Source organism: Sinohyriopsis cumingii, chromosome 2 (genome assembly GCF_028554795.1).
Source record: "Sinohyriopsis cumingii isolate HCF-2022 chromosome 2, ASM2855479v2, whole genome shotgun sequence".
Classification (NCBI taxonomy): domain Eukaryota; kingdom Metazoa; phylum Mollusca; class Bivalvia; order Unionida; family Unionidae; genus Sinohyriopsis; species Sinohyriopsis cumingii.
In genome coordinates this window covers 47,957,643-47,982,329 of record NC_142962.1, presented here as the reverse complement: position 1 = coordinate 47,982,329, position 24,687 = coordinate 47,957,643, and the positions used below count along the sequence as shown (strand labels likewise).

The 24,687-nt window shown below is 35.5% G+C and overlaps 1 protein-coding gene across 2 annotated transcripts in view; it reads right to left on the bottom strand.

Moving 5' to 3' along the window:
* The window catches only part of LOC149804784 (tectonin beta-propeller repeat-containing protein 2-like), a 75,431-nt gene that overhangs the window by 45,574 nt on the left and 5,170 nt on the right, over positions 1–24,687 (bottom strand). Inside the window, exons 2-9 of one of the 2 annotated variants that reach the window (XM_089944563.1) lie at positions 15,636–15,904; positions 13,974–14,102; positions 11,465–11,596; positions 10,088–10,275; positions 7,807–8,258; positions 6,688–7,425; positions 4,259–5,816; positions 2,627–2,842 (exon numbers count right to left, since the gene is read on the bottom strand). In XM_089944563.1, coding sequence (XP_089800689.1) covers positions 2,627–2,842; positions 4,259–5,816; positions 6,688–7,425; positions 7,807–8,258; positions 10,088–10,275; positions 11,465–11,596; positions 13,974–14,102; positions 15,636–15,881 — 3,659 coding nt within the window. In that variant the 5' untranslated portion in view covers positions 15,882–15,904. The remainder of the gene's footprint in view (positions 1–2,626; positions 2,843–4,258; positions 5,817–6,687; positions 7,426–7,806; positions 8,259–10,087; positions 10,276–11,464; positions 11,597–13,973; positions 14,103–15,635; positions 15,905–24,687) is intronic. The other variant, XM_089944570.1, reaches the window with a different exon arrangement.

Here is a 24,687-nt window from a genome sequence, read left to right as displayed (position 1 = left end):
CGATGTAAGCAGTCCCAAAATGTTAGTAACTTGTCAGATTGTGGAAGCAATTGAAAGTAGATTCTTCTATACAAAATATGATCACCTTATGTTGAAACTGTAGACCTGGCAGGTGATGTTGAGGAAAATGGACACCAGAACTACAATGGGGGTGAGTGGAAAACTTCACTCCAAGCCTGCAAAGCAGGGTTTGTCTCATCATAGTAAGACCTAAATATGATGAGAGAACTTCAGGGCCAGTTTTCATTGGTTATGGATTAAGGTAGTGAAGCTGATGTCTCCTGTGCTACCTGCGAAGTAGTCGGAGAAAAGAATGTCAAGGACAGTGGATCATTGCATATGCAGCATATTAAGAAATTAAATCCTCTTATTTCTAAGGTGTTACTAAGTATAGGCTCCCTTTGGATGGCATAGGTTTGAAGACGAGTGAAGAGACATCTCTTGAGAACTAAGACACCAAGATGGACATCATAAGACGACAGTGACTAGAGGTACAACTTGGGTTAGATTGATACACAAGTGCCTACATCAACTGGATGTCATCCACAGGAAGTGCTTACCAACACTATGCGCGTTAGACTATTCCATGGGAATTCATTTATAGATTGTGCACTGTCCACAGGAAGTGCGTAGCAGCACTATACGGGTTATTCTGCTGTATCACTGGTTTGATGAAGTGGGTTCTTGGGTATTATGGCACGAAACTGGGCATTGTATGCATGAAGTGCCTAGCAGCAATGTGTGAGTTCTGAACTAGACAAATTCATTTTCTGGTGGCTGATACTTTATGATCACTTGGTGTCGTGGCCAATGCAATCATAGTTATAGAGCCAAGTCTGATCATAAAGGAACGTGGCCATCTTGGCTGGCATAATGTCCAGTTCTTAAGGTTGAGATATGATATGGAATATTGCTCTACGTAGCTGGTCCATAATTCTGACATGTGAGACTGTAACTTAGGCAATTATTGCTCTCCACCTCACTCACCAGTAAATTACATGGTTTTGAATCCTTGCATGCAAACTGATGTTTTCATCCTTCAAGCTATGCTCTGTGACTTCCCCTTAGTGCCCAAAGAATTGCTGCCCACTGACTTTTGTCCATAACATGCAAGTCTGACATGTATTCAAGGAATGACAACCAGAAAAACTACATATGCTGAGTGGTTGTTAGGCTGGTCTCACTCATGGTCTAAATCTGTAAGACAGAACAAAGTAGAAAATATATACATGTATGTCGTGAGTGTCCTGCTTTATGAACTTATGAGTGTTCGTGTAGAGTTAACCATTATGACTAATACCTGTAATGGGGCACACATGGCCTCTACAGGTAGAGAATTTGAGCATTGATTAATATTTACAAAGTGGATGCTAAATAATCAATTTCAGTAACAAGTAAAATGCATATAAAGGTAAAATCACTGAAGAGTCGCTTATAGCAACAGTGCTACATATATGAAGTGGAAGTTAATAATCAATTTTAGTAACAAGTAACCTGCAAATACAGGTAAAATTACTGAAGTGTTGCTTTAGCAGCTACATATATGAAGTGGAAGCTGAATAATCATTTCTAGTAAAACTTATCCTTAGGAAATCAAATTTTTTCATTGCCATTACAGGTAAAATCATTGAAGCATCACTTATAGTAATCACACATATGAGCTGGAAGCTAATAAGTAAACCATGTATAAAAAAAACTTACTTGCAATTATCTGACCAAAACGGAGGCTATACTGTAACGTAAAGGAGTTTTCTCTATAACACATAAAACCTGTGCATAAAACAGGAACCGTAGCATCATTATTAATACTTACGAGGTCGACACTACAATATCCATTATGACACCATGTTACCTGTAGGAAATGCCCAATGATATTCTATACAGGTAAAATCGGTAAAGCACCAACAACACTGAATTAGATGCTAAGACAAGATAATACAGACCCTGTATGTATCCTGATTCAGCATTAGTTAGATAACAATACTAAATGATTTTTCTATATCACTCCCCAGACACGCACTTATTAACATGGTTACATCAATGTGAGGGGACACCACTGCGACCCACGCAGGTATGTGTCAAAGTCCCAAAGTGTGTAAAGATGGAATAGTGATAACATAGAAAATTAAGAAACTTTGTCATCCATGACAGGAATAACAGAAAAGTTGGAAATTTATAGATGGAGAATACTTCCCTTCAAAGATGAAACTCATCCAACTTGTTTTGAGGTAGAGAACTTCCAAAGTGCTTGTATGAATTTTGAGAGGCTTCTCTGTCTGTAAAGAGTGTACTACTTGGCATGAACAGAAGTAGTAACTGACAATTTGACTTGATCTGGTGCCAATCCTCGTATCAAGAAGAGATCACTCTATGTCATTGCCACCTAAGTGTGCAGATAACTTTTAGCTAAAAAGTTTTAACCAGGGGAGGACTGAATTTGTGAGATAGTAGTAGTTCTCCTAAGGATTGGGTAACATGTTTTAAAGAAGAAACCTAACAAAATCTTGTGCTGACCTAAAGATAAACAGTGTGGCAAATAACATTAAGACTAAGACCAATAGAAAATGTTAATTGGGTACTTAATACTGTAGACATCCATAATTTGTGAGCAGTATTTAAGACCTACCCCTCAGCTAGAACCCAGTCTGTCCCATGGGGGCATGAAGATGTGACATTGTTCCGGTATATTAGCCGACAGCTCTCAGTTAAGGCCCACACCACTCCATTACGACATACAATCTGCTTTAGTCTGTATGAAGACGGGACAGGGATAGATCGAAAACATGGCCGCTCTCGAGATAAATCTGCCTGCATCATCACCTCACCATTCACTTTGATGTACCTAGATAAAATATAACTAATGAAAATACTACATTCTCTCAAATCTGGCAAATTGATACTTCATATTCCCAATCAATATGGCAAGAAATTTCTTTTTGTAGTTTCTTCTTTACAATGGAATTAAAACAAAGCAACTCAGTCCACTGCAAAATATAGCCTAACAGTTTGGACCCTCCTTGACTGGATTACATTCCACCTTATTACAAACTGATGTAGCCTAATAAAAGCTATAAAGATAGCTGTTAATTATAAGTGGAAAAATACAATGAAACCCATTGAAATATTAAAGACCACAAAATGTTCCTTTATGGGCAGATGTCTTTAACAAAGAGGCAGAAAATTGCAAAAAATTAAGAAAAAGAGTTGTAATTTTGGCCGTTATAATTACATGTCATATATACTGAGGTAATGAGGTATTTGATAAACTAGATTTCACTACAGCTGGTCAAGAAATGTTTTCATCTAACAACTTCAACAACTATAAAGTAAAGCAATCACCTGTAGAAGAGAAATGGGCTTACACACATTAAACTTTTTATCTTGTACCTAAGTTATGACCATAATCTCAACATAAGGACTTAAGATTTACATCATTGGTACTGGGATGGCTATTTCTTCTTTTCTTTGTGATTACACCACTAATGTTATTTAGTAAAATACTGGTTACAGATGTTTGTTCATCACACTAAATTTCTTTCTCCAAAATTATTTTAAAAAGAGGCCGGCATGCATAAACTTTTATAATGTACAATATGGATCTATATATGCATGATTTCTTCATTCAAACATCATAACAGATACTTAAAAGGGTCCAGCATCAATCTACGGGAACAAGTTTGGTTTGGAACCTTACAGCACATTAATACATGAAGGTCATTTAGTGCTGAAGTAATTGATGTAAAATACCTTGCCCTGGGACATACTATGGTAGCTGACCCAAGCTAAAAACATGGCCGCATTCAACTGTGACTCCCTCCAAAATGTGAACAACTACCTTGAAAGATAAGCTGATCTGTATAAAGCCTTGGATACATTTATCACATTGATCCATGTATCACTGGGTGCAGAATAGATATGTACATTGTGCTGGCAGATCAGGGTCTATAGTGTTTATAAGACTGCAAAGATTCAGACCCAGATCTATCTCAGTAATACACCTAGCCTAGAGACAATAACACTATTAGGTTTTGTTTCTACCATCTGCCAATTGGAAATGATATTTCAAATGTATTGTTATTTGTGACTGGTCAGAACAAAATCTCAAGCTCAAACCCAAACTTAAGTGTTTTATGATTTCCTGGGCTAGAAAATGTGCATTATTCAAGGGAAGATCTGGGTCTATGCTTTTTGCAGTTACACATACATCATACACAAATAAATACAATAATTCCTTACAATTGAACAAAAATTTCCCTACCAGGCACAGTTGTTGTCCACAGCAATATAGGCCACCTCTTTGACTGCCTCCACCCACTTCAATCCTTCTGGATGTTTTTGCGTGATTCTGGTCCCAGCCAATGCAGTGTTCTTCTGCAGGCACCACACAATGTCCCCAGACTGTGACACGGCAATCTGTTTTGCCGAACCATTAGCCTTCCGCCATGTCAGACCTGGCTGATGTAATGGACTATAATAGATATTGTTACTTTTGTCAGTGTACCATATGTGCATATCAGACAGTGCCATACTGTACACATTACTGGGAGCGTTAAACTCTGTCCATAAGTTGACAGACTTTTTTATGTCCGAAGAGGCAAGGAAATCAACTACCTGTACATTGTCTGTGTCTTCCTTTTCTCTACCTTGAGGAACCTCCCTCTCTTCTACCCTTCTGTCCATCTCTGGGCTTTGGACCTCGGGGGTTGGAGCAGTCAAACTTAAAGGATCACTCCCTGGGGATACAGACTGTGTAGATGATGATGTTGCAGATTGGATGTAAAATTTTGAGTAGAAATCCTCACTGGATGTGTCAGGTGTCTGATACAAACTCTGAGATTTGGTGGAATCATCTGTCTTTTCAGCCTTACTGTTGTTATTCTGGGTACCTGATATTACACCACTGCTGCATACTAGCTGACTAGTCTGTACTTTGCTTACCACATCAGATGGAGTATCTAATGGTGCCGTACTAACACCGTCAATCTGTGTTTGTGTTTCACTAACATTTGAGTCCATTCTCATTACTTCCAGTTCCAACTTTCTTATCTCCTTCTCTAAAGAGTTCACTCTACTTGTATGATACTTGACACTATGGTCTTCACCTGTGTTCCCAGAAACCCAGCCCCTTTCCTTAGAATTAATCTGATTTTTTGGTGCCAAATGTTTAGTTTTTTGTGGAGTGATCAGCTCTCTCTGTGATCTTAAGTCTGACTGTTGAGCACTTCCCTCTTCCTCATGTTTCACAGGGCTAGAAGATATATTTAACTTGTCTGTTGAAACTTGGTCTATCAATGGACAGTCAGAAGGTTTTGATTTATCTGTCCCAGCTTGATCTTTTATTAATTTATGACTTGTTGCTAGGCTTTCTGGAGTGGCAGTTTTCATTGATGTGTCACTAATACCTATATGCGATACTTCGTTTTGCTTTTCTGAGACATTATCCTTCAATACCACTTTTTCTCTCCTCAATTCTATGCCATCTGACAGAGTCACACTTTCCTTATTCCCTTTAGTGTCTGATCCTTCTTCAGTTTTTCCTGCATTATCAGACTGTGCAAGGACCTTTTTCTTTGCAGTTTTAACTATAACGAGTTGATTCAAAGGAATAACTGGACTAGAGGACTGAACACTAGGGTTGAAGTCTCCACTCTTGCCTCTAATGTCAAGGTCTTGAATTTGGTCAGAATTTGAATTATCCACTGATGATTTTTGAAGGTCAATTTCAGAGTCAGGACCTATCTCTAGTGAGTCTAAAGGAAAACTTTCTCCAGACTTTTCATGATCTGAACTACTTCTAGTTTCTTGATTCCTGGCACCTGAAACATTGAGACTGCAGAATCAGTTCATTTATGACATTATGTGTATCAGTATTTAACAATCATGTATTAACAATCCATGCAGATACTTTACCCACTGAAGAAAATGAGAACTGAGGTCATTCAGATGGATAATGTGACTGTGCTGTCACAAATCCCATCAAGATCAATACATGTACAGGTTCTGCAATTGTAATTACCAATGCAATTTACATAGTTTCAATATGACAGTCTTTTGCTCAACTCCTTGACTAGAATTAGTAAGGTTTCAGAAATCAATCCCATGGGACAACGGAAGGAAATATATAAATATGCCCAGATGCCCCACCCACACCCCCCGCAACAAACACACAAAGATAATCTGTGCAGGCAGAGATATAAATAAACAAGGATAATAAAAAGAAGGGTGTAAACTATAAATATACATATTAATCTCTGCAAAAGATATAAAAACATCTATGCACAGTCACATATGTAAGATGATCAATGCAAACAAATCAAATGAAGTATATTAAACAGAAACATGGCAATCAACAGCATGTCTGGAAATCTGCCTTGTAGGTTTTATACTTTTATTACAGCTTCAGACTGGGCATTCTGATAAAAATGTGGACTTTCAGGACTTTTTAAAGTATAATCTCCTATCTGCTTGACTTAACATTTAAGTTACGATGTTGGATAAAGACATTGGAATAAATATAGTTTACCAAGACTAAACACATTAAATATGCAGTATTACCGTGGGAGTGAGCCCAAGAGATATTCTGCCATCTCAAATTACTGGTTTCCCCCTAAATTTAATAAATCCCCATAGCCTGATCATCACAGAGGCAGAGATACATAAACATTCACTCCTTTAAATAAAGCATACCTTTCTTTTTTTTCTTCACTTTTGACTTTTTCTTTTTAAACACAATGCTGTCTTCTTCAGAATAGTCTAATAAGAATTTACTTCCTCTTAGCAAACCCGTGTTCACATCTCCCTCTTCAGCTTGATTACTTAGTTTTGCCTCCGTTTCTCCAAGTTTAGGTAGGGTGTTTGACTTATTCTCACTGTGAATATCACTGTGACTAGAATTCCTAGGACCAGTCTCAGAGGGTATCCCTGTCTGTGTTTGGTCAGAAGACTGGTTTACATTTAAGTTTCTACTCCTAAGAATAGCATCTCTGTTACTAGTGTCTAGGGATATCTCTAGCGAGCTGTTGTCCAGAGAAACACCAGAATCCTGTCTGTCTAATACTGAGTTTAAGCCTGACAGAGAGGATAGAGGTATAATGGGAGGCAAGTCATCTACATTATCTACAGACTCCTCCTTGCCCTTTTCAAAGACATATCCATGATCATATCGGGACTCCAAACTGGCTGCTGATGATGAGGATGAGAGACTACTAGATTCAAGAGCAGAAGTCTTGATCAAAGATGGGAAAATTATTGGAATCTGTCGCACTTTATCCAGCACCTTTTTGAGAGGTAATGGTGAGTGGTCTCTTGAAAGACTTTTCTTAGAGTGTCCCTCATCAACTGAATGCTTTTGTAATTCTTTTTCATTTATTTCACTGCTGAATGAGCCTTTTCTTTCTGACCGATGCATCTGGGAAGCAAGCAGCACTAGGAAGAAAGCACAACAATATTTAGCAACTTGCAGCAATCTTATTCCTAAATCTATATTCTAAATGCAATAAATGCCCTCATGACAATCTACATTTAAAAATAGAGGTCATGTACATATGCAAATTTAACCTTGCAATAAGAGATTAATATCCAGAAAATAATGAATAATCTTTGATCATTGTGACCTCAAGTTATGAGTTTTTATAAACACTGTATGAAGGGAAAGGCAAACATCATGCAAAGAAATAAACTATACTGGTTTCAAGAAAACAACATTTTTAGCAAGAGACCACCTAAATTCTAATCAGTGGCTTTTGAGCGTCAACACAACAAAATTTCTAGCCTATCAAACCATAAGGCAACCCTTCTAACACCTACCCTGACTTATTCTATGTATGGGCTCCTCTTCTTTGTAGGCAAGCCTGACCACATTCCTGTTGGTATTACTCCGCAGTACAAATATCTCCTCTCTGGACACAGCTACACCCCTGATGGTTCCCATATGGCTCTGTGTTCCAATGATGGAGGTATTCTCTGGGTTGACGATGTAAAGACAAGTCTCATTCCAAGTTACTAATAGCTTCCCACAAAACTGAAGCAGGGGACCAAACTGCTGGGATGGCATCTTCAAACTGTTATCCATCGCATCAAATGGCAGAACCTGGATTTCAGCATGGGGCTGTGACAAGAGATCCTTGAAGATAAGTGTGGAGCTGACTGACCCATCCATGTTTGCCTTCCAGATCCTAAACCCAGGCCTGGCTGCATACAGCTGGGCATCCTCAGGCTTACAAAGACCAGGGATAAAACAAGCCCCAAGACTCAGAGGTCTAAAACAAAACCATGCAATGTTAAGGATAAATTAGCTTCCCAAACAGCAGGTTTTATGACACAGGAATTGTACTCATTCTAAGACTAAAACAATAATAGTGGCCTATTCTGTTTCATGTATAGTTGTGTCAAACTGCAAAGCACACATAAATACACAAATGCTTTAATCTGTTATACCAGAAAGGTCACTTTACTGGAAATTATTTTTACTTGTTTCTAATTGTATCACACTGTAAATTACAGTATTTTTCACACGCGATCTCTTCTCCAAAATGATAATAAAGTTTTTAAGTTTTTTCGAACTTTTAAAAAAGAATTTTTGTGTACAAGAAAAATATATGGATATGAAATTTTGGGAGCCACATCACAACTGCATTATATCCGAATTCGCATTATAACGGAGCGCAATATAGCAGGGTCACACTGTACTAACAATAATTCAGTAGTGAATTAAATAATTAACAAGAATTATTGGCCACATATTGGCTGTTGAAAAAAAACCTACCTAAACTGGGGTGATGTCAGATAGTATTTACACATATCATTAACAATTGTAAAACTGTACTGCATGTCAATAAAATGTGTGTGCCATCAATTATACAATCATGATTAATTCAACTATTCCTCCTATGAGATGCATAATAGCCCCAGTGCAACAACCTGTAGGATGTAAGAAACAACTAAAATGTAGGCAACTTTTGTTGCCATGATACATCCTATGATTAAGTTCCAGTCTTGGACTTTTTAAAAGAGTGTAGTTCATACAAAAATCTTACTTAGTATTTTAAGAGTTTAGCCCTTTTGTATCTTTATCCTTATTTTGTATGGCTTTCTGGGAATACCTATACTAACCTGGCACTATATAACCAGGATCATGTGGACATATAATGAAGTCCTATACATACATACATGTCAATACATGCATGCATCCATCGACAGACAGACAGACATACATACCACTACACAGATACTGCATTGTCCTGATTATGATAAATACAGGTGCAAATAAATGTTTCTTTATTTATATCATAAATAGTTCAGTGCATGTTTACATATTAATTGTATTCAATAATTCACTTGCATCAACGACTTAGAAACTCAGGTGTGCTGTGCTCACTAACAAACTTCGTGTTTTTTGGCACTCATTAAATATCATGTAATTTTTTCTAAGCCATTACATAAGTTAATGTATTATTGCTCAATAAAGAGCAAAATATTTAGGTGAACAAAGGATAGTGAAAATGGTCCCTCTCTTGATATTAGTACACAGGTATGCCTAAAATCTGTAACCTGACAATCAAAATATAATGCTGTGTGGAACAAACTATATTGTCGCAGTATTGACATGTGATGCTGTCCTTATGAACGCAGCTACTTTAAAGGTCAGAAACGCATTCATTCAATTTTCTTACTGTAAAATATTGTTTACAACATGATTTTCTCCACTTTATGCAAGTGAAAAACCATGCATTGATGAGACTGGTTGATTAGCATTTGTACCGGTAAAATTTGGTACTTTTTCCATCCTTGTGAGAACGAGGTACTGGTAGTAGTGGAAAAATTTCTCTGAGATTGACATAAAAATTTGCATTTTGTTGAATTAAGCTGGTCCACATGTTATTCTGGACCAAAACTTATGCCCAATATAATGGGGTTATTGACTTAACAGTTGTTATGATAAGTAGGAAAAATTAGCATAACAAAGAAGGCTTTTTTTATGGGGGTGTGGGGACCAAAATGCTTGAGATACCTGGGTTCTTGAGATGACTGTGTTTGAGATAATTGGGTTTGACTGTAAATGTTTGGGTGATTCTCTAAAGATACGTACATTTTTCTGTCCTTCTGTCCAACTTGAATTAATCCAGATCCTCCATCATTGCTGGTTGGCTTCTGACTGGATGTTGGCCAGATGACACAGCGGTGCAAGGTAGAAATTAGAACAGATTTGTGATCATGACACAGCTGGACAATCTCTGTGTTTGGTTCAACCAGCAACACTGATGACTTGCATTGACCCTAAAATATTACAATGTTGCAGATTGGAAAAATTACAATGTGAGACTTGTATTTCTCAGCTGAAGGTTGTGAATTCAGCCTAGTCGGAATAAAGTGTTTAAATTTAGAGTGTCTTCATAAAAATTGGATGCCCTACCTCAATGCTTGGAAATGGACCTAAATGCAAAATGATGAACAGAGAGATGGATATGAGTAACAGTAAATGACCCTACTACTGTCACTGTTGGGCATTTAAAAAATATCCTCAAGCTATTTATCAAAAGCATATTCAACTTTCCTTCGTTATAAAGCAATTCCAGATATAATGTGATCATGTCCCGGATCCTGTTAAAAAATGTCCAGCAGAAGAATTGCTGATTATTTTTCTCACTACATCCCAAAACTGTTACAAAATTAAAATTAACATAATTTTACTTCAAAAAATCCATGACCTGTAATGATTTGACCTGATATTGTTATGTGTAAACCTTGTCAAAATCTAATCTCAAGTCACCTAGATGGTTGAATTTTTGACCCTATATGAAATACAAAGTTCCCAATTCAATTCTGCTTGAAATGTGAGCATGTGTGTGTAACAAAAATTGCAATTTCAGTGCAAGACACCTTAACCTTAGACCTATCAGCTCCCATAACGGATTAGAAGCTGCTACTGTCCTAGGGATGTATACCTGTTAGGTTTGATGTAGACTGGGTCCATTTTAGCACAGAAGTCAAAAATGTGATTCATCTACCAACCTTTATCTAATGATCCAGTCTTAATAGGAAACTTCCCTTCCTGAAGTGCAATGCAACTATCACATTCATAAAGACTGGGAGTGGGGGAACTTGCAGAAACTAGACTTGCAGAGTGGAACCCAATGGAGGCAAAATGGTCAGTTTCAATGGTACAGAACTGCCTTACATAAATGGAATTTTCCACTTATTAATCTCAAGAAAATCCAAATGACACCATGGAATCTTTCAAGATGTAAACATTATTCTTGCTTGTGTCCTCCATAGTGTTAACAGGATTTTTGAAGCACAGAAACAGATAGAAACAGTGATGTTTATCCATGTGAATTCAATGAAAAAGGGCTTATCACGGACTCAAATAAAGTCTAGATTAGAAAATCCTCTTTGTAAAATTACTTAAATGAAGGTGAAAAAAAAAAACAACAGACAGACAGAAAGACTGAAAATTAGAGAATACCTCATAGAAGTCCACTTGAGTTTCCCCAACACGTCCTGCCTTGTCTCCACTGTAGACCCTCATACCATTGTGACTCCAGGCAATGCTTGTCAGGGGTGATGTGTGAAGGTCTGCAACCACAACACGCAGAAGCTGCAGAGAAAACAACTTTCTGATAAGATTTTTGATACATTCTATAAATGAAATAATTTAGATAAATCATTTCAAGGATAACTGTTATAGTACATGTACTATCAAATATGTGACAGTTCATTATTTCAGCTTTAATGTGTCAAAAATCTATGTTGCAACAGTATTAAAAAGGTTAGAACATTCAAGCTAAAAGGATTTCTTATGTTCTATCAGCACTTCTGACATGTCAAGCACATTGACAGATTTTAAACCTCTGCAATATAGGGTTAGAAAAAATGATGAAGCAAGGTCACCCACAGTTGAAAAATCTTGTTTCCCATAAAATAGTTTGTTCTCCAACTTAAAGGTCTAATATGGAAATTCAAATTGAACTAATCAATGTTACTTAAAAATTCATTATCTGAGCTTTGAAAATTATGTAAAATTGAGCAATATAAAATCTACTTTACAGCTGTCATTTTACATATAACCCCATTGTATTGCTTTTGTATCCTGGCAAAAATACTTGTTTTCAACCACTGCAATCAAAAGCTGCTTGCCAGTCTGGGCTTTGACTCTGAATTAGTTGGATGCCCAGCTTTAAGTTGACGCTACCAGGCAACTTATTTATCAACCCATGCAATACACTTCTTTGCAATTACTGTAACAAGCAATGAACAATTATCTCCCTTTACTGCTCTGATGGCCTAGTGGTTAGAGTGTCTGCATTGGATTTAGGAGGTCACGGGTTGAAAGCCCCGGCCAAGTCATATTAAGGCATAAAAATTGTACTAACAGCTGCCTTGCTAGGTGCTCAGCATTAAGAGGTTAGTGTTAGGACTGGTCAACCTGGTGTGAGGATAATATTACTGGGTTGGACATGATGCTACATGTCTGTGGCATAATGCCACAGTGCAAAACATCACTTTAAACTACCAAACTGCAGATATTGTAGCAATATGACTGAATGTTCTTTAAAGCTACATTTAAAAAAACCAAATCACACTCAGCACATTATTTCCCTTAATCCCCTTGAGCCCGATCACGAGTATTGCAAGTGTAAGGTAGGACCCATGGTGATTCTTTATTATGATGTGCTGATATTACTGACTTTGATGTTTGTGCCTCTATTTCATGACACTGTAGTAATAATGCCATTGTAATGTTGTTACACATATAAGCTAACATGCCTTTATAATGCTCTAATTACACAGATATGCTAACATGCCTTTATAATGCTCTTGTTACACAGATATGCCAACATGCCTTTATAATGCTCTTGTTACACAGATATGCTAACATGCCTTTATAATGCTCTTGTTACACAGATATGCTAACATGCCTTTATAATGCTCTTGTTACACATATATGCAACATGCCTTTATAATGCTCTTGTTACACAGGTATGCTACATGCCTTTATAATGCTCTTGTTACATAGATATGCTAACACCTTTATAATGCTCTTGTTACACAGATATGCTAACGCCTTTATAATGCTCTTGTTACACAGATATGCTAACATGCCTATATAATGCTCTTGTTACAGATATGCTAACATGCCTTTATAATGCTCTTTTTACACATATATGCTACATGCCTTTATAATGCTCTTGTTACACAGATATGCTAACATGCATTTATAATGCTCTTGTTACACAGGTATGCTAACATGTCTTTATAATGCTATTGTGACACAGATATGCTAACATGCCTTTATAATGCTCTTGTTGCACAGATATGATAACATGTTTTTATGATACCCTTGTTACAGATATGCTAACATTTCTTTATAATTTCCTCATTACGCAGACATGTTTTGAGCTTACAAACCCCTTGTTGCACAGACTTGCTAACTATGAACTTCTCTTTCCTAAATATCTTTTGCTTATGAAGCCCTTGTTGTACATATATGCTAGCATGTATTTTGCTTATAAACCCTTTGTTATACAGACATTTATTGTGCTTATAATGCACTTATTAAAAAGGTAAGCAAGCATTTATTGTGCTTATAATGTCACTGTTACAGAGATTCAATAAATATGATTTTGACTGTCCCAAGCATCAATTTTGATATTAAATTGTAACATCTTGTAAAGCAGGTAATAAGCAAAGATTTGCATCATGAATATGGTTTATGTATTTGATTACGCAAGTCCTTAGCAGATGCCATAACAATTCATTTTGTTATACACATGAAAAAATCCTATTTAGTTGACTAATTTGAAACAGATCATTTTACAATTGACAATAATGATTTAAATAGGTTGATGAACATTGAGTCAACTCAAAGGCATTTTGTAAAATCAGTATTTCAAATTCATATAAAACTCTGATTAAGTATGAGAACAATGAATACAATTAAAAAAATTTTTTTATTTAAAATCTCATGAAATCACCTGTTTGGAATGACCAATAAGCATAGAAGGCAGCTGAAATATGTAAATTGTCCCTGTGGAGACTCCAAATGCCACTTGGTAGTCAAGCCCGTAGTGAAGCTTAACACATGTCACTGTATCATTACTGGACTGAAATTAAACATGTGACAATTATATAAGAAGAGTCCCTTGAAAGGACTGACACTCTACTGGGAGAAAAGAATTTCAGGAATTCAAGATAAGACAACATCTTTCTTTTAACTGCTGAAACTATCTCTGATATTCTTCAGACATAAGAAGCTTTTCAAATTAGCTTCTGTGCTTGAAATGTTGGATGTCAGATCTGCACTGTTTTCATTTAGGACAAAGTAGACATCACTGAACTTTTTGGTCAAAATCCCATCAAATAATGATCATCTGTTCAGGGGCAGAACTGACAAGATTTTAAATACAGGTGTCATGATAGCCATACTGGAATCACAAAAATGTACCATTTTCATTTTGGACCAACTAGGTATCATAAGAAGTCGATTGGTGAAAACCCTATGTTGATATAGACATCCATTTTTGGGAGTAGAGATAATATTTTCAAGATAGCCACCATGGTGGCCATACTGATGGTCAGTCATTGTCATCTAGGACTAAATAGACATCAAAAGAACTCTTCTGATGAAAATCCCATATCAAAATGAGGAGCAGCTAAAACAAGACTTTTAAGATGGCCACATATTGGACATCAGATCAATGCCATTTCAATATAATCTGCAAAACATTTTTGACTGAAAACTCCATGATGATATGGCCATTTATTCTAGAGAAGTAGTGATATGATCTCCATGCAGGCCACTGTGGAAGCCATGTTGATATGACTATCCATTCAGGAGAAGTAGCAATAACAAGATTTTCAAGATGGCTGTTAAGGTAACCATACTGGACATCAGATCAGCACCATTTTCACTTTGGATCAAGAATACACAATAAGAAGTCTTTTAATGAAAACTCCATGTTGATATGACCATCCATATTGGACGTCAGATCAGCACCATTTTCACTTTGGACCAAGAATACACAATAAGAAGTCTTTTAGTGAAACCCCATGTTGATATGACCATCCATACTGGACATCAGATCAGCACCATTTTCACTTTAGACTGACTAGACATCATGAGGTCTTTTAGTAAAGTCCCCATGCTGATATGACCATCTATTCAGAAGGAGTAGCGATAACAGGAACCAATTAGACCATGTCATGAATATGTGCATGTAAAGTTTGGTAGTAATCCTCCAAGTAGTTTAGGAAAAGTAGCAATAACTAACTTGTACTAACAGATGAATGGACATTGGTTGATGGACAAGTGACCATCCCATAAGCTCTTCTGGTCTATGACAGGAGAGAAAAAAGTGACAATTATTATGACATGCCAAAAATATACACTGTATCTTTAATAATTCAAAAACAAAACAACTTTTGATAAAGTGCACAATTTGATATTCCTAGTGATTCATTAAGCATGATATAAACATGACAGAAATTTAGTGATACAGCATCTAAGGAAACTACAATGCTTCTAATGAGTGTACTTAACATTACTGGCTTAATCATTACTGTAATAAAATGTGCAAGGATGAGAACATTTCTTTCACATCAACTTTCCCCCAGGATAGAAAATCTCTCAAGCAAACCTCTGATTTTAGCCTCTCAATTGAGCCTTTGTTTCTGTCATACAGAAACAGTATTCCAGCATTGGAGCCCAATGCGATAAAATCTTCCATTGCATCAATACAGATAAGGTTCAGCTGAGTATGGGCCCCTAACATTCCCTTTTGGATCTTGCGAGGGATCAGGGAGAGGAGAAGTGTGAGGGGCTCGTGCTCACGTAGGACCACATGTTGTTTATCCAGCAACTCTTCCAGCTTTACAGCCTCCATCCCAAGCTGAAATCTCAAAAGATCTGAAAATGAAGGCATCATGAATACAAATATATCAATTTTTATTTCAGTTACATCTTAAATTTTAGTAATAAGAAAAGATATCCCAAGATATTAAAACTCAATAAAAGCATTAATGCAATAAAATTTTTGCACATGAAGCAATTAATCTTCAGTAATAACATTGTTAAATCAAAATGTATTTACAAATCTTAAGAAAAATGGGTGAATACTATTTATACAAGTGTGTGGATTTTTCCTTGTTAGGAACAAAATGGGATGTAAAGCAATCTCATGCACTTTTTTATTTTTGTAAATAACTGCATATATCTCATCCCTGCTGGCCACTCAGACATACCTGCCAGATCATGATCTGTCACAACAAAAACATTGATTGCCAGTAACAAATCCTATTCATAAAAATAGATAGGGAATGTTGATTATCTATCTTTATATAGCAGTATATGTCTGTAACCTGCAGCCTTTTAAACATAAACTATCAAGATTTGCACAAGTTCATAATTAATGCTCATGACCTTTTTTTGTTAGGGTGTAGTACTGAAACAGATAGTCATCTAAATTGATCAGTCTTGCTTAAACCCAAAATTAAATGAATGTTATGAGATGGTTCATATGCTATTTCAACAGTAGATTACAAGCCTATCTTGATTTGTTGGAGAGATACTGCATTGGATTTTAAGGATCAATTCAAAATGTTACCTTTTTTATTTCATACATAAATGATTTCCAAAGTGTTTGAAGCATTCTTCAGTGTCCAAGAAATAAAAGTTGGCTTAAATTTACAGAAAACCAAATTTATGCATCCAGCCACTTTCTTTAAAATTCTTCATAAAATATTCTATAAAAAAAGAAACATTAAAAAGGAAGTTTTATGTTGGATCAGTTGATCATAAAAGTGTACAATAGAGTTCTTTTCCCACATGTTATATACCAAAATGCTGAGACAGATTATTTTCAATTGTTTGCTTATGCAGGTAAAATTTTATGGAACAGTTTTAAGCATAATATTAAACAACTAATATTTTAGCTTGTATGAAATGATTCCTCTGCTGATATTTTAATAAGAAAATCCTGATTTTATAACTGCATAATATTTGTAAATGGTAGCTGTGATATATCTATGTAATAGCAGTATGTTAACCATGGAAACATTGTATTAACTGTTATATTTATATTTTTTTATGCAGTTGATATTAACCTTGTAGATTCCTTACCAATTACAAGTATCAAATACTTGTTTTAATTGCTGAGCCAAAATGTCAATTTGCTGCTGTTTACAGTAACTTGGGCTCGATATGGATAAAAGGTCTAAAGTGTTTGCCTTTACCGATCACTGCCATCTCATCTCCATCCGTGCGAGTTTGAGTCTTGAGCTCCACCAATGTGGGCATGTGAAAAAGCTTGCCATTAGCTGCCTGAGGGTTGGTGGTTCTTCCCCGAGTTTTCCCAGGTTCTTCTTCCACCAGTTATAGTCTATCGAGTGCTAAAAAAATAGTGTTAAGCCTAAAACAGGCAGCAATAATGTCACCCTGGATAAATATTTTTATTAACATTATTATATTATTATTATTATTATTATTATTATTATTATTACAGTGCTCCCTGGTTATAACATTGTCCACAGCATCCATAGAGAATACCAGCCTAACTGCCATAATATGAAGTACATAATACAGTACTCCCTCATTATAACACTGTCCATGGTTGCCAGAGTAAACTGCCTTTTAATAAGATTTACAATGAAGTACTTGATACAGTATTCCCTTCTTATAATGCTGTCTATAGAAGCCATAGAGTATACTGCCTTATACTTAGAATGAAATGCATGATACATAAAATTTCACTTAGACTTAATGAAATGAGATCCATGATCAAGCTCACGTTATAAGGGAAGCCATGTTTTATTTTATGCTAAACCATGAATGATGGGTTTTCTCTGAGAAACAATCATGATATTTCACTGGAGTGAAAAAATATCATAATTTTTCACTGGCCAACAACAGAAACCAATAACATTATAACCAAGAAATTCAAAGTTATTCTTAGATGCTTAAGTAGACAACTTGGGTTTGATTCCAATGATGTGAAACTTTAATTTGAACTGGGGAGGAGAATTATGTAACTGTTTATATTTTTTGTGTGAATAATACATACATGGTAAAATACAGACATCGTGTGTGATCCAGTAAGAATTCTGCTACTTCAATCTCTTTTACAGTAAATCTTTCAAGCCAATATGTTTAAGCATAAATAAGTTATATTTCATCTTGTGGGTGGAAAACTATTTTCACCCAATTGATGAAATATATCGATTATTCATTTGTTTCAAGCAAATATTCTCTATTTAATTAAGGGACCTGTAGTGAGGGACTGTTTGGAATAATAATTACACACTGTCAAAACCAAAACTACACTATACCCAGAAGAAAAAGCTTATACAAAGGTATGGTAAATATTTTAAATGATATTTTAAGTGATTTCTTCCAAATAATGGTAGCAATAAAATCAGAATACATGTATATTACAAATTCAAAATATCAAAATCTGGACAAATTTCACCATTCAAATCATAGACTGGAAATAAAATGAGGAGCTGCAATGGGGAACCTGTAAAACTTAAAACATGCTAATTCTGTTGCATGTCAGAATGTGAAGAAGGACTACACATTTTATGCGAGAAGTAGTCTACTTTATGTAGTGACATATATATATAGTGACTGGAAACTCTTGTACCTCTCCCATTATATACGGTTTATACAGTAGTGGCTTTCATGTGATAACATAAATCACTATTTCATATTAAAAAATAGAATGTCATTCCAGTTTGGGGCAAACAGATAATAATATGGCAGGCCAGTACCATTTTTAAATTATAAAATATTTTAGTCATGTGCCATTTTGAAATACTTTGTGCTCTTGGCTGCAATCTCCCCTTACAATGCAGGAGCACCCTCTGTTCTTTCAACAAAATTGATCATTTGACTATTGTGTTTCCTTCATTTCTCAATAGTGTTTTTGCATGGGTGTTGTATATGTATGGGGATTTTTTACTGACATTTCTGTTGTTACTTTATATCAGTTTATGTTAGCTTAACCAGCTTGTGTTCGTTTCTTTCATGTAAATACCATTGTATGCAAGAATAAAATACCGCACTTAAGAAAAAAGATTTAATACATGTATTGTAAGAAAATATAGGATACACGAGTATATGCATTTCATTCTCTCTCTCACTCACTGTTCCTTTCTCTCAAACAAGCCACTATTCATTATTACCAATATTCTACAACATTAACATCATAACAAAATTAACATTAATACTTAATTAAAATATTTAAAATATTTGGCTCTCTCTTTAGGGGATACTCATGGTCAAGAATCTGAATGTACAAGACTATGATTCCCAATCGGTGCAAGGCTGATCCAAGCATTACAGTGTATTTTGGGCTGATCCCAGCTCAAGTAGAATCGGTGTTAGGCTGATCCTAGCTCAAGCAGAATCTGTGCCAGGCTGATCCCGGCTCAGGTAAAATAAGTGCTAGGCTGATCCCTGCATCTGAATGTATTTAGGCTGGTCCCAGATTAAGGTATGCTTTGCGCTTAGCTGATCTCAGCATAAAAGTGTATTCTGGTTGGATGATCCCATCTTCAAGTAAATCTATGCTAGGCTGATCCCAGCATTATAGTGTATTCTGGGCTGATCCCAGCTCAAGTATAAGAAAAGTTCTATTCATGCCCACCCCACTTGATCCTCCAACAAGCCCCATAAAGGCAGCAATTACTCTTGCATATTCCCTGTCTGCCTCTCAAATTCAAGGTACACTGTACAACACCCCTATACAAATATTAGCCAACGGCTAAGATTATTAATTCAACATTACATCAGCTTAACACACCACCAATTCCTCCATTAATAGTCATTATCAGACAAAGCACACTGCAAAACTGGCAATTTGTACCTAAAATAACTGAAGATCAAGTTGTGCATAAACTAAAATTTAGTAAATTATCATTTACTTCATGTGACATTTGCTTGTTTCATTGGTATGTTGCTTGTTTCTGTAGATATCTGTTTTATTTGAGCCTCATTTGTTTTATTTGAGTATTGATTTTACTGTTTAAATACAGTTTATTTCATTTGAAGTTTGCTTGTTTCATTCATATTTTCTTGGTTTCTTTTGACATTTGTCTGCTTTGTTTGTGCATCCCTTGTTTTATTTGAATATTAATCTTATTGTTTGAGCTTTAATATTATTCTTTTACAAGCATTTTTGTTACATTGTTAGCTTTTCTTGGTTTATTTTAAAGTTACTTATATTATTTAAATGATATATTTTTGGCAGTGATGACTTTCCACAACTTCCAAAGATAAATCATACAAAGGTCAGATGATAAAAACAACAACAAAAACATGAGAACAAGAACAACAACAATGATGATGATGATGATGATAATAATATTATTATTATTATTATTTTGTCCTCATATATATCTTTGCAGGGTATAACAGTACATAAAGGCAGGAGCAGTCAGTCCAATTTCCAATTTCCATAACGACATTGTTCCACAACAATTATTTAAGAGACCCTCTTGGACAAAACACAAAAGCTATCACTTACATAAAGATGAAAAGAACAATAATGTTTACTGAATGCTGTATCATATGTTAGTCCAAAAACAATATGGCTCATGGCACAATGCTAATTGGGTAAATCATTCAGTATTTATAACTAGCAAAACAACCCTACTGAATATGCTACAGCTCTCACATGGAGTTACCAAGGCAAGCAAACCAGGATGCTTTTTACATGTGGTTAATTGTTTAAGCAACACTGACTTTTTAACTTTAAAATTTAATAACATAAACTTTACATATCCAATCCTTTTCAAACTTTCAGCTAATGAAAAATATCTTACAGCAATTTATTATAAGATATAAAGTATGTCCTATAACATGCGATAAATGCCTCATACAGAAAGGTATCCTGTCAAGCAAAAGACCAGTTATCAACTACTGAAGTTCTGTAACTTAAATGTCAGTTACCAGAACAATGATACAACACAGATGATCTCTTTAGAATTTTCAAAAAATTATTTACCTGATATCAATTTCATCTTCAACCCTCATTAATTTACATCCCTTTCTTTGTTTTCACTCCCAACAAATCTCATCCAATTTTTTCGATATGCACAATCTTGACAGGGATTGTGATATCTATCAAGAGTTTCCAATCCCTATATAAACAAGTCCCTGCTTCCCCACATTTTTATTTTACGGAAGGATCTAATCAAGTAGATATCTTGTCACTTACAATGACGTCACTTCTTTAATATAAAAAAAAAATCATCACCAAAATATTCATCAGCATGGAATTAGAATAAGAACAATTTAGTATTTTTTAATAAACTTTAAGAAAATACCCAGTAATCATAAGTATTACCTAGTCATCAATGTCAGCAGAAATTGTTCTTTGTTTATTTGTCACTCAGTCATAATACATTCTGTTATTGGATTGAGAGCTGAACAAAATCTTCTATTTATCCTATTTGTCATCACACTGATGTCCTAACAACCAGCTAAAAATCATAAACTATTCAAAATGCAAACAGCTAGACTAAAAATCAGCACCACACACCAAAGGGCTAGCTGAGTGTCATAAACTATTCAAACTTCAAACAGCTTGAATGAAAATCAACACTATATAACTAAACATCTACACCTTAGTGGATCAGTCAGATATTTCAGTGCTTTGTCCCAGCAACATCTATTGGATTTCATGAGTTGCCATCTAAGAGCAGAGTTCCACTATCTCGGCTATTTGTACCGATATACACCCCCTAAAGTTGGCCTTTTCTTCATTAATAATTTTCTCTCTTCTGATTTCAAGGTAGCACTACTAGCTGATCATCCATCACAAACACCAAGTATGATTTTATTTAAAAACTAAACCTACAGGGGATTGTGCCAAATTAATCTCATCTGAATCAAGCTTTTTGTTAAGCAGTACACTGTACCTGAGGGTCAAACTTCAGACAAGTCACAAATGCAAAAATTGTGCCTTCATAACAGTGATAGTGTTGACCTTCTGGACAATAACCTTGCATAATGAATTTTTATGTGATCAAGATACATTCTGAGCTGTATTTGTACCGGATTTCAACTATGTGTTGCAGTGCTTTCACCCTTAAATCGTTTTGTGTTTGAACCCCCCAATCCAAACCCTTGTAAATGTTTGCAAATAATTCAGTTCTCTTTCATTTATTCAGTAACGTGCAGAAATATAAACCAGGACACAAAATAATGAAATGGTTACAAAATGTACAAACAAAAGACTTGAAATGACAAATGCATATGATGGCCTCTGCCAAAACTGAGGAAGATCTTGCTCAGGATAAAGTAGTTATCCATTTAGTTTTTTTTGGGGGGAGGGGGATTCCGGGGACTTTCTTCCCAATTAGAACAATCTTTTATCTCAATACAATTTTTTAACTAATACCATCAACAGAATTAGCTTTTTTTCCCTTCTATGTGAACCAAGAGTATTATTTTGAAGCTATTTGGGGGCTGGAAATTTTTGAAGTTATGCACTATTGAAAGTCATAAAAAGTTGCCAAGAGGGCATTTCAACATTAAAGGATTGATCATTTATGGAGGGGGGGGGGATTTTCGTTTCTTTCATCTCAATACAATTTTTTTCCGCTGATTCCATGGAAAGAATTTACTTTTTTTCTAATTATTGGCCAGAGGAAGAGTAATTCTTTAAGCTATTTGGGAGCCAGAATATTTTTCATAAATTCTCTGGCCCTCTCCAATCTCCAAACAAAAATAAATGGCCAGTCCCTGAAGTAAAGCCATTTGATAAAGGCTTACAGGAAATACTGCAGATGTGTGAAATAATTATACACCAAATATTTCATTATCTTTGCATAGGGAAGTCATCTTTCATGAACGAAAAACTAAGTGTCATGCAGCGAGGATTATATCACTAGGAACTGACTAACGCTTGGGTTGAACTGACGTTACTCTTAGACTTACCTCCATGCTGCCTTCCACGTGTCAGCAATTTAAATTTCAGGTCAATAACCAATGGATAAACTGGTGTTCTGTTCTGACATGGATTAATACAAAAAAGTGAGTGTTCTGAAGGTTTTAATGCAATGGGTCAAAAGAAGAGGGATTTTACTTACAATTCACATACAAAGGACAGTCAAAATAAATGTATTCTATGTCTATAAACATGTTGACACTGTCACACTTGACTATTATACAATGGATGGCACATTGTCAAGAATATAGGAAAGAAAGTAGCAGTAGAATAGATAGAAGATAAATAATAGATAAGGTAGAAGCAAGTGAAAAAGTGTCAGTCTATGTATTCATCCCTTCATGCTCAGACCAATCTGTCAACTGTGGGAGTGATGACATAAATGAACCTCAACTAGCACAGCCCTGAGAATCACTACAATCTTTCTTGTAGCTAACAGCTCCATTAGAATGAGGTGTTGGAAAGCTACTGCTGGTGACTTACCAAGTAAGGAGCTTCAACAATTATTTTTTGTCATTTGTTCCAAGTCCCTATTGTGCATAGAAAGAAGCTGAAGTTGTAGAAGTCTGCTGCTGTGGACTTCAGTAGGAACTACTTCGTGTAGTTAGCCCTAGTTTGGTTATATGTTAGGATCAAATTCAATCAAGTTGGACAAGTTTGGTAGTATTGAGATTGGTCAGTAGTTATCAGCATCATCCTTAAACCAGATTTGTGAATAGGAGTTACTTTTGCAGTATTCCACATTTTGGGGACAGATGAGGTTGCAATACTTAAATTGATTATGAATGTTATACTATCTACAATAGCAAAGGCAGATGATTTAATGATGGACCAGTCTGATCAAGTCCTGTAGCTTTCTTCGTAGTCATGACTGAAGCTGATGTAAAACTGACCATTTTGGCAGTTTAAATAGATGCAATTAAAGACAAAGAGGTCATGTATAAACCACCATTTACCATATTACTTAACTGATTCACTATTGCTAGTGAAATGTGTTTGAAGGCTGCAGTGGGTGAGTCCACTGTGCTAATTTGCACAGATACAATCAGGACGTTGAACAACCCAATATAGGTAAATCAAAGAGGTGCTATATACATGTAGGAGAACAAAAATTATTACATCTCACTGGTATGAATAAGAATGTTTAAGCCATATGTATTATAGATTTTTTTGAGAAGTTTCTGAACAGTGGCAACAGTTCTCTGAAGTCAGGTTTTACTGATATATAAAATAATGCAAAGCATATGTCATGGAATGGTGTAAATGTTGTTAATTAAATACATGTACTCGGGTTTTGTTTCTTTTCGCTGTACAACGATACCTGAGGGTGATTATATTAGGGTCTATTGTATTTCGAAATCGTGAGTATGATTCGTCCTATGCCACATGTGCAAGGTGCCTTCGATAAGGCAAAACGAAAATTCTAAAGGTATAAATACGTTACTGCATGTAAAGGACCTTTACAATACTAATGGTTTTGTCAGCAAGCGGCCTGCTAAAAGGATTCGCACAACTCCAGCTGTAGGGGTAGGTAATTTTTCGGTCTTAAGTGATAACTAGTGTATTAACATATTTACCTTTGCATGTTTGTTATATAGTTTCCTTTATACAGCATAATGCGTGCATTTCTTTTATTCTTGTTGCGACGTAGTACAGGATTTATGTTGGTAATGTAAAGCTACATTTTTTTTATATAAAAGAATTCTTTACTATTGTTTTATCGAGCAGGGTTAGGTTTACT